This window comes from Myotis brandtii, unplaced genomic scaffold, assembly GCF_000412655.1.
Source record: "Myotis brandtii unplaced genomic scaffold, ASM41265v1 scaffold4, whole genome shotgun sequence".
Lineage (NCBI taxonomy): Eukaryota > Metazoa > Chordata > Mammalia > Chiroptera > Vespertilionidae > Myotis > Myotis brandtii.
In genome coordinates, this window is record NW_005365371.1 from 3,279,215 (window position 1) to 3,290,960 (window position 11,746).

The 11,746-nt window shown below is 43.9% G+C and overlaps 1 protein-coding gene across 2 annotated transcripts in view; it reads left to right on the plus strand.

Moving 5' to 3' along the window:
- Positions 1–6,960: 6,960 nt before the first annotated feature.
- The window catches only part of LOC106727284 (tubulointerstitial nephritis antigen-like), an 8,669-nt gene continuing 3,883 nt past the window's right edge, over positions 6,961–11,746 (plus strand). For both annotated transcript variants that reach the window (XM_014545238.1, XM_014545239.1), the window contains exon 1: positions 6,961–7,060. In XM_014545238.1, the coding sequence (XP_014400724.1) occupies positions 6,988–7,060 (73 nt within the window). In that variant the 5' untranslated portion in view covers positions 6,961–6,987. The remainder of the gene's footprint in view (positions 7,061–11,746) is intronic.

The following is an 11,746-nucleotide window of genomic DNA, read 5'->3' on the forward strand; positions in this document are numbered from 1 at the left end:
AAAATATTAAAATATTCCTGGAAAGAAAAAACACATGAAAGAAGGGAAGAAATACATAAAAATAAGTATGGTTCTGTTGAAATGATGGGATTGTGGAGTGATCTTTTTCCTTTTTATCTGCTTATTGAAATATCTGTAGAACAGTTGTATTATTATTATTAAATATATTTTAATTGACTTCAGAGAGGAAGGAAGAGGGAGATAGAAACATCAATGATGAGAGAGAATCATCAATTGGCTACCTCCTGCATGCCCCCTACTGAGGATCAAGCCTGAAATCCAGGCATATGCCCTAACCAGTAATTGAACCATGACACTCAATCACTGAGCCACACCAGCTGGGCATATTATTATTTTTTAAAATATAATTTGAAGAGTTAATTTTGGTTTGGTTTGGTTTTTTTTTTTTTTTTTTTTTTTTCATATCAACCTTGGGAATCAGTTCATGTTACTAATGATTTTCAGAGGCATAAGCAAGAAATGACCAAGGACAAGTTAGTCTTGCAAAATAAGCTAAATTATGCTTTATCTTTTAAAAAATCTATCTTTATTGTTTTTTGTTTTTTTTGCATCTTATCCATTTTATTTATTTATTTATTTTTTAAATCTTTATTGTTCAGATTACATTTGTTCCTCTTTTTTTTTTCCCCCATAACTCCCCTCCTCCCAGTTCCCGCCCCCCCCTCCGCCCTCACTCCCCACCCACTGTCCTCATCCATAGGTGCACGATTTTTGTCCAGTTTCTTCCCGCATCTCCCATTCCCCTTTCCCCCCCAAGAATAGTCAGTCCATTCCCTTTCTATGTCCCTGATTCATTATAATCACCAGTTCATTCTGTACATCAGATTATTTATTCACTTGGTTCTTAGATTCACTTGTTGATAGATGCATGTTTGTTGTTCACAATTTGTATCTTTACCTTTTTCTTCTTCCTCTTCTTAAAGGATACCTTTCAGCATTTCGTATAATACTGGTTTAGTGGTGATGAACTCCTTTAGCTTTTCCTTATCTGTGAAGCTCTTTATCTGACCTTCAATTCTGAATGATAGCTTTGCTGGATAAAGTATTCTTGGTTGTAGGTTCTTGGTATTCAGCACTTTGAATATTTCTTGCCATTCCCTTCTGGCCTGCAAAGTTTCTGTTGAGAAATCAGCTGACAGTCGTATGGGTATTCCCTTGTAGGTAATTGAGTCTCTTTCTCTTGCTGCTTTTAAGATTCTCTCTTTGTCTTTTGCTCTTGGCATTTTAATTATGATGTGTCTTGGTGTGGTCCTCTTTGGATTCCTTTTGTTTGGGGTTCTCTGCGCTTCTTGGACCTGTAAGTCCATTTCTTTCACCAGGTGGGGGAAGTTTTCTGCCATTATTTCTTCAAATAGGTTTTCAATATCTTGCTGTCTCTCATCTTCTGGCACCCCTATTATTCTGATGTTGGTACGCTTGAAGCTGTCCCAGAGGCTCCTTACACTATCTTCGTATTTTCGGATTCTTTTTTCATTTTGCTTTTCCGGTTGGGTGTTTTTTGCTTCTTCGCATTTCAAATCTTTGACTTGATTCTTGCGCTCCTCTGGTCTGCTATTGGGTGTCTGTATAATATTCTTTATTTCAGTCCGTGTATGCTTAATTTCTAGTTGGTTCTTTATCATAGCATCGAGGGTCTCATTAGTTTTCGTGACTCTCTCCTCAAGTTTATTGACAGCTTCTAGCACATTTTTGCAAGCCCTCAAAATTGCGATTTTTAGCTCTATATCCTCCATTTCTGTCATGTTTTTTTGTCTCCGCATTTTTTATGCTTTCTTGGTGCACCCCCTAGTGGTCTTTGTGCGCAGTCTTGTTCTAGTTGAGCCTTGATTGTTGTAGTTAATACTAGAGGGATTTGACCACCAGGCCGACTGGCTGTGTGAATCAGCTGTGTCTGCCGCGGAAAACTTCTGTCCTCTGGGGAGGTGCTAATCTAGCCTTTGCCTGAGGCGATCCGGCAAATGGCTCTGCGCAGGGCTTGGGCGGGGCGGGCTCAACAGGGCGGGCGGAGGGAGCCGTTATGGTGCCCTCAGTCCTGTTCCCAGAGGCTCTGCTTCTCAGAACCCCAGGAACCGCTGCAAACCTCGGAGAGAAAGCTGCCTTCCAACTGATGCCAGACACTCCCGCTTCTCCCGTTTGGGTCCGAGTCCCCAGCGATTCGCCCGTATCTGGAGCTCAGAGTCTGAGACTCCCCCCTGACCGAAAACGACAACCGCGCTCTCAGCCACCAGCCCGCTTTGCGCGCGCACCTCCGCACCTGAGTTTTTTCCACACTGCGCCTCCTCTGAGCCTCGGTGTGCTGTTATTTTTCCTTCTAGTTGAAGAGTCTCTCCTCAGCCAGCCTTCCTGTGGTTCTGGGTGATGTCCGTTCCGTCTTTTAGTTGTATTTTTGAAGTGGTTGTTTGCGGCAGCAGTCTCCGGTGTTTACCTATGCCGCCATCTTGGTCTCTCCCCGACTACCGGTTTGGTTTGGTTTTAGGAAAAAAATTCTTTCCCTTGAAATGCAGAGGAAATGTAGGAAAGTATGTAGATATTAAAGGGCAATTACGACAGCTATTGCTTTAAAATACCACCAAAACATTCTTCTGCACAAGATAAGTTTTTTTTTTTTATTGATTTTTTACAGAGAGGAAGGGAGAGGGATAGAGAGCTAGAAACATCGATGAGAGAGAAACATCGATCAGCCGCCTCCTGCACACTCCCCACTGGGGATGTGCCCACAACCAAGGCACATGCCCTTGACCAGAATCGAACCTGGGACCCTTGAGTCCGCAGGCTGACGCTCTCTCCACTGAGCCAAACCGGTTAGGGCTGCACAAGATAAGTTGATGTCCCAGTGGCCCCTTAAACTATCCTCATTTTTAAAAAAATCTTTTTTCTTTTCTGATTGGGTGTTTTCTGCTTCCTTATCTTCCAGATCTCTGACCTGATCCTCTGCTTCATCTAATCTATTTATTCCCTCTAATGTATTCTTTACTTCCGTTTTATAGTTTTCACTTTTGACTGGTTATTTTTTATGTTTCTATCTCCATTTTTATGTTTCCTATGTATCTCTTTGTTGAAGTTCTCACTGAGTTCATCTACTCTTCCCCTAAGTTCATTGAGCATCCTTATAACCAGTGTTTTGAACTCTGCATTTGATAGATTGCTTATCTCTGTTTTGTTTAGTCCCTTTTTATTTTTATTTTTATAAACATTTTTTAATTGATTGATGTGAGAGAGAGAGAGATAAATTTGTTGTTTCACTCACCCATGCACTCACCAGTTGATTCCTGTATGTGCCCTGATTAGGGATCAAACCCACAAACTTGGTGCATTGGGACGACGTTCCAACCAACTGAGCTACCCAGCCAGGGTCTGTTTAGTTCTTTTTCTGGAGTTTTGTTCTGTTCTTTCATTTGGGACATGTTTCTTTGTCTCCTCATTTTGGCTGACTCCCTGTATTTGTTTCTATTAGGTAGAGCACTTACATCTCCCAGTCTTGGCAGAATGGCCTTCTGTAGTAGGCATCCTGTAGGGCAGTGAGTTTTGATTGCTGTTGGCATGTCAATGGGAGGGGTTTATCCCCAGGTCGATGGGCTGTGAGGACTGGCTGCAACTACAGTGGAGAAGCTGCTGTGCAGAGTCTGATCCCATGGAGCAGGACTCTCTTCAGTGGGACTCTGGTGCCAGTGAGTCTGCTGGTATGTTATTTGTGAAGGTGATTGAATGGTGGTCTGAAGCTCTCCATCAGCTGGCTCTGGGCCTCCTGGGAGGTGCAGGCCAAGGTCAACAGCCACCTGTGCACTCTGGGGCTACCTGGCATGAGCTACTTCTTGTGCTGGGCTTAAAAGTGCCGGAGAGAGATAAAGCTGCAAACCAGCACTGATTGCCACTCATGCCAGACTTGGGACCACTTAGCAAGAGGTACAGGTATGCCCTTGGCTGTGACAGGGTCTCAGGTAATCATCAGGGTGGGGTGATGGAGACTCAGATATCACATCTGCTTGCACCCACAAGGGAAGGGCTCAGTAAAGGAACAACGGCCTCCATCAGCACTTCCATCTGGAAGAAAGCTGCCCCTCCAGCTCTCACCCTAAAGCTAGACAATTCAGTTTCTTCCCATATGTTCCTGGCCTTTTGAGCTGCTGCCCAGCATTGGAGCTGAGAATGAGTGAGTCTAAGTAAGTCTGTGTGTGAGTCCTTTAAGAGGAACACCTGGATCTCATTCAGCCACAGTTCCCCCTGGTTTTCACAGCCAGAAATTATGGGACTTCTATTCCTGGTACTGGAAATCTAGGCTGGGAAACTGGTATGGGCTGGGATTCCCTTGCTCTTATGGGGCTGGGATTCCCTTGTTCTTCAGGGGGCCCTCCACAGCTGAGATATTCCTTCCTATTTATAACAACCAAAATTTCCGTATTTTTATACCTGAATAATATTTCATTGTATGCATGTACCACATTTTGTTTATCTTTTCATACTTAGGTTATCCATTAGATACTTGGGATGCTTTCACCTTTTGGCTATTATAAATAATGCCGCTATGAACATGGCTGTACAAATATCTGTTCATTCCCTGCTTTCAATTATTTTGGTATATACATACCTAAATGTTGAATTTCTGGGTCACATGGCAATTTTGTTTTTAATTACTTGAGGAACCATCATATTGTTTTTGTAGCAACTGCACCATTTTACATTCCTATCTTAGTGCAATATTATTCAGTAGTTAAAATAAATGCTGAGCACTAGTCGGTTTTGCTCAGTGGATAGAGCATTGGTCTGTGGTCTAAAGGGTCTTGGGTTTGATTCCTGTCAAGGGCATATGCCAGGTTGTGGGCTTGATCCCCAGTAGGGGGCATGCAGGAGGCAGCTGATCAATGATTCTCTCTCATCATTGATGTTTTAATCTCTCCCTCCCTCTCCCTTCCTCTCTGAAATCAATAAAAATTATAAAGAAATAAAAATAAATAAGTGATGAGAATTACATGTATTGCATGGGAACTTCTAAACATGCCAGTTCCTTTTCTTGGAGCATTCTCTCATCCTATCGAGGGCTCCACCTGGATAAATCCCACTCATCTTCTTAGTTTTGCCCTCAGCAGGATACTTCTGAAAAGTCTTTTCAGTCCACCTGTTTTCATCCCCACCTCTCAGGCCCCTGGAAGGTCCCCATCCTCTGTCTCTCCCTCTCACAGTCATTGTCATATTGTATTATAATAAAAGGGTGATATGCAAATTGACCCTAATGGCGGAACAATTGGGAACGACTGGTCACTATGACGCACACTGACCACCAGGGGGCAGACGCTCAATGCAGGGCTGCCCCTTGATGGTCAGTGCGCTTCCACAAGAGGAGCGCCACTCAGCCAGAAGCCAGCTCATGGCTAGCCAGCGCAGCGGTGGTGGTGGGAGCCTCTCCCGCCTCCGCGGCAGCACTAAGGATGTCTGACTAATGGCTTAGGCCTGCTCCCTACAGGCTCCTGGGCTGCCAAAGGGATGTCTGACTGCCAGCTTAGGCCCAATCCCCTGAGGAGTGGGCCGAAGCCCTCAGTCAGACATCCCCTGAGGGGTCCTGGACTGCGAGAGGGTGCAGGCTGGGCTGAGGGACCCCCCCGCCCCACCCCTTGAGTTCACGAATTTTCATGCACCGGGCCTCTAGTTGTATTATAATTGCCGGTTACAGTATGTCTCTTTTACCACTAGACTGAAGCTCCTTGAAGGCAGAACTGTGTCTGTCTTGTTCATTATTGAATCATCAGAGTTGGGTTAGAATGGATGTTAAATAGTCTTGTTAAATCCATTGATGAGTTTTAGAGATGTGACCAAGTGAAGAAAGCATTTATAGTCCTGAGACCCCTGAATCTTCCTGTGTCCCCTGAAGCAAATATTCATAGGCTATGAGTTTCTGCACTCAGAGGTGCAGAAAGATTATTTCCTATCTCACAGTGCCTCAGAATCTCTGAGCGGGAAGGGACTTCTGTGGGTCATGGTATCCAGCCTCCTGCAGAGTACAGTCTCCACCACGGCTTCTCGGAGAGTAGTTTTCCAGCCTGGCCTAAGTGCTTCCAAAGATGATCACTGTATGGTTATGCTTTGCATGTTACAGAAACTCCAACTAAGAGTGACAAATGGAGGTTTATTTCCCTCACATACCAAGAAGCCCCCAGGTAGGCAATTGGTGACCCTGGTTTAGTAATTCGATGATGTCTTTGGGGCCCAGGCTTTGATTATAGAATGGCTGCCACAGCTCCAGGCATCATATTCCATTAAAGACAAGAAGAAAGGAAAGGGGGGCAGTGCCATCAAGCTCTCCTCTTCTGCCTGCCCTCCCTTTTTAAAAAAATATTTTTATTGATTTCAGAGAGAAAGGGAGAGGGAGATTATCAAGGATGAGAGAGAATCATTGATCAACTGCCTCCTGCACACTCCCCAGTGGGAGCAAGCCTGCAACCCAAGCATGTGCCCTGACCAGAATTAAGTTGTGACCTCCTGGTTCATAGATTGATGCTCAACCAATGAGTCATGCCAGCTGGGCACCTCCACTGCATTTTGTTGAAAGAATGCTGGAGTGGGAGCAAGGAGATTGGAGCTCTCACCTCAGCTTTACAATGTTCGAGCTGTGTGAAAATGGGTGCCTCTTGTCTTATTTGGGCCTCAGTATCCTCATCTATAAAATGGGAGGGTCAGACTTGACAGCAATAGCACTCTGATTTCTCTGATTTTGCTTCTCTCACAGGCCTGAAGACACCAAGAGATGGAAAAATGGGTGTTTGGTTTTTGTTTGTTTTGCTTGTATTACCTCTGCTTGGGCAAACTATTCCAAGCAGCTGGGACACCTGTGCTACTGTCTTAGTGCCACAACCCCCCACCCTCTGCCCAGGTGTCAGCTGGCTCCTCCCCAGGGGTGCAGATGCCAAATGAGCATACTGGAATGGGGTATTAAAAGCTTCAGCCTTGGTCCTTGAAACACTTGATTTCTGCTTGATGTCTGAAGCCATGTGGCTGGTTCTCCTACTCCTGCTGTGGCTGAGTCCTGTGGCCCCAAACTGGGAGACAGGTGAGGAGCCAGGCTAGCTGGTCAAAGGGACCCAAGCTTCTAGTTTCTTTCTTTCTTTTACTTGTTCATTTGTTCATTCATTCATTCATTCATTCATTTGTGTTCCTGGCATGATCTACCTCCTTGGAGTTAGTACTTACTAACTCACTAATTAAGTAATCCATTTATTCAGACACTTATTAAGCACTTGCTAGTGTACTGTGGCTTCTCTGTGTGTCCATCTTTATATTTATAGGATGTCCTTTGGTGATTAACCTAGGAAGGTCTGTTTTGGTTGGGGAGTCCAGAGGAGTGTCTAGAGAAGTTCCTGTGAATAGAGGTAGCTTGGGGCTCTAGAATGTGCACTATTGCGGAGGGAGGATGGGAAGGGGAGGAAGTGGTGTGACAACCCCAGATCCAGATTAACTGGGCAACTGCCATGCACCAACCTGTTAGGTTTGCTCAAACATCCCTGGAAATGCAATGGATGGATAAAGTTGTATTCACCAGCCCGGCCAGTGTTGCTTAGTGGTTGAGCATTGACCTATGAACCAGGAGGTCATGGTTCAGTTCCCGGTTAGGGCACATGCATGGGTTGTGGTCTTGATCCCCAGTGGGGGCATGCAGGAGGCAGCCGATCTATGATTCTCTCTTACCATTGATGTTTCTGTCCCACCATTGATGTTTCTCTCCCTTCCTCTCTGAAATAATATATATATTTTAAAGTTGTATTTACCAGAACTTCTTTGGTGAGAAAGCTAGATGTCAATGGTAGGAATATATTGATGGTGGGAGCCTTAAGGGACATGCTTAAGTAATAACAGACATGTTATTAAATTGCTTTGTGAAAAAGGACTTTGGGGGAAGGACAGGGCTTCAATTTTGCTGAGTAGGGCTTGCAAGTTTGGGGCTGGAGCAGGATTGTTGGGAACCATAGAGGCGAGGAGGAGGCTGCCCTGTGCCCCCCTTCTTCACTCTTCCCCAGCAGTGCTCACCCTCTTCGATATAAAATTGTAAAACATGTTTAAAGAGTATTGCTCTGGAGGGGTGCAAATTATTAGCGTTGGGTTCTTCAACCAGCCCTGTTTGGGCCTGTTCCTGGCTCCACAACTTGTCCCTTTACTAGCCTCTTGATCTGAAGCCAATGGGATGGTCACAGAAGAGCCACTTGCGGTGTGGCTCCTGACCAGGAAGCCTTCTCTGATGGGCTCACTGCCCCTGCACCAGACCCTGTGGCTCTCTCCTCTTAACTGTGGTGCAGTACTTACCTTCCAGTACAATGGCATTCTGGTTACTTGTAGTATGATGATGCTCTGTTCACTAGACTGAACTCCTGGAAGTGGGGCAGCAGGGGGAGACACAGCACAGTGGAATATATCTCTATGATCCACCATGGCACCTGGTTCAGAGTGTCACTCAATAGAACAAAATGAATGAATGAATGAATGAATGAGTGAATGGGTGCTTGGTCACTATGGAGGTAGACTTCCTTTCCCTTACTGTACTGTCATTTTTCTGATGGTACCAGTCAGGACTGTTAGAAATGGTAACTTTCTCCTGGCCCATGGACACAGTGGGAGCTCAATGTGAGCCCAAGGATTCAACTCAGATCTTTTATTTATTTATTTATCTTTATTTTAAAAAATATGTTTTTATTAATTTCAGAGAGGAAGGGAAAGGGAGACAGAGAAAGAAACATCAATGATGAGAGAGATACATTGATAGGCTTCCTCCTGCACCCCTCTTACTGGGGATTAAGCCTGAAACCCTGGCATGTGCCCTGACCGGGAATCAAACTGTGATCTCCTGGTTCATGGGACAATAGTCAATTACTGAGTGACACGAGCTGGGCTCAATTAAGATCTTTTAAATTAAATTAAGAAAAAAAATATTTGGCACTAGATATACAAAAATGCATTTTCTGCCCTCAAGTTTCTGGTATGGAAGACTGATACACACTCCAGAAAGAAGGCTGTAACAATAATGGAGACAGGGACAATGGACACAAGACACTGGGGGGGTGGGGTAAGGGCATGTGCCGGGGTGTAGGAGAGGCCGGGGAAGGTCAATGGGGGAAAAAAAGGAGCCCCATGTACTACTATTTGTAATACTTTAAACAAGAAAATAAAATTAAAAAATATGTAAAAAATAAAAATGTATGAAGGCAAAAAAAAATAATGGAGACAAGGATTAATGCTATGTTAGAAGGTAAAATCAATAGGTTTTAACAGTAAGAAGAAAAGGTTAATCTCAGCAGGGAGTATGTAGGAGGGCCTCTCAGAATAAATCAAATTTATTAAAAAAAACTATTATGGAAAATTCCAAACACACACAAATGTAGACAGAATAGTGTAATGAACCAAATGTACCTATTGGCTAGCTTCAAAATTATCAACCCTGGTTCTTATCCACCATATTTTAAAACTATAACCACAACACTGTATCAGAGCTGAACTAATTAAAATAATTACCTACTATCATTTAATGTCTATCCGTGTGCATATTTTTCCAACTGTCAAAAAGGACTTTTTGCAGTTGGCTTATTTGAATCAGGATCCAAACAAGGTCTATACATTACATTTATAGTATGAGTGAGTGACAGAGCTGGGAGTAGAACCAGCCACCACACCACGCTCAGGTTCACATTAAAAACAAAACAAAACAAAAAACCTCTGATTGCACTTGCCACCAATCTCTGCCATTCTCTAAGCACTTCGCAGACTTCTGCTTTCGAGTCTTTGTTCAAGCTGTTTCCGCTACTTAAAAGACCCTTCCTCCCATAGGCACTGGTATATTTCCTAAGTCTCTTTAAATCTATATCCACTCCCTCTTTCTTTTTTTCATGCTGTTGAAGAACTCAGGCCAATTGTCCTGCAGAATGTCCTACACTGTGGACTTGTCTGAATGAATCACTGTGGGTGTCCCTCTGTCCTCTGAATTTTCTGAAACCTGGTACTTAAGGTCCATTTCTTTTGGCAGGAATATTCCATAGGTGGGCTGGGCACTTCCTATTGCGTCCTGAAGGAGACACACAACATCTCGAAGGAAACACACAATGTTCGGTTGTCCTACGTTTATTGGTGTTAAATTTGATTAGTCAGGTGCATCTGTTTATTGCTGATTAGATTAATTTTTTTTCATTGGTGGTTGCCAAATGGTGGTTTTCTAATTCTATCATTCCTTCTGCATTTATTAGCTGGAGTTTTTCTATAAAGAAGACACTTCCCTTTAGTTTGTATGAAAAGACTGTATAAATGTTTGATTCTTTATTTGTCATTTTCAGAATAATAAGCTAGTTCCTTAGCAGCCCCAAGAAGGTTGAATTTAAACATGACCTTGAAAGATAAGAATGTGTTCTTCTAGTGCCTATGGGAGGAAGTGTCTTTCAAGCAGAGGAAACAGCTTGAACAAAGACTCAAAAGCAGAAGTCTGCAAAGTGCTTAGAGAATGGCAGAGATTGGTGGCAAGTGCAACCAGAGGGTTTTTTTTGTGTGTGTTTTGTTTTTAATGTGAACCTGAGCATGGTGTGGTGGCTGGTTCTACTCCCAGCTCTGTCACTCACTCATGCAGAAAATGGCTTTTCTATTTCTAGATCAGTGGCTTTCAAACTTTACTGGCCACAATCCACATTAATAAATATATTTTACACTGTGACCAAGTACATACATGTATATAAAAACAAGCAAAAAATTTATAAAGAACTCTAAGCAATTTATACTTATACTAGAGGCCCGGTGCACAAATTTGTTTACAGGTGGGGTCCCTCAGCCTAGCCAGTGATCAGGGCCGATTGGGGCCAGCCGGCTGGGGGGGAGGGACTGCAGGAAGTTGGCCAGCCACGGGAGGTTGGCTTTGGGAGCACACTGAGCACCAGAGGGCAGCTCCTGTGTTGAGCATCTGCCCCCTGGTGGTCAGTGCACGTCATAGTGACTGGTTGAATGGTCATTCGGTCGCTAGGGCTTTTATATATATAGATAAACAATGTATGTGGATATTTTCTACTCTGTTCTATTTTACTCCTATCCTAGCCTAGCCTAGCCTATCTTATCCTATCCTAATGAATGCTGGTCATGACCAATGAATTGATCTCTGACTCACAAATGGGCTACAACCCTTGTTTGGATTGGTCCCTGGGGCTCTTTTCCAGCTCCAATCCTCTTTGATCCGTCCCTGGTATTGGTGACAACCTGATGCTGGACCAGACACTTGGGAAGAGTGATGATGTGAGAGAGGAAACTGATCATTTGCAGGAGGCTCCTAACTGAACATGAGGCAGAAGTCAGGCCAAACTCAGAGGCTTCCACTCCAGCCCACCATCACCTTGAGAGGTCTGACCTCCTGGGCCACTGCTCCCCTTTCACCAGACACCCATGGTCCCTGTTTCCATAACAGGCTGGTTTGGCCACACCTAGTCCTCTCAGAGGCCTGCTCCCTGTTGATCATGTCAACTTTGGAAAGCCCTCAAGCTTATCCCTAAACAAAGCCCCAGGTGCAAACTGGGAAGGTCAAGTTAAAGTAGAGAAGAGCACTGAGAGTCCTGGGCATGAGAACACTTGGGGCCGATTCCCACCTGAGCTGCAGAATTACTAGGTCACCTGGACCATGGCCCCTACCTGCCAATGCCTTGCTTCCCCCATCTCTTTTTTAATTTTTTTTAATTTTTTTTTATAATTTTTATTTCTTAAAGTATTAAAAGAGTATTACATA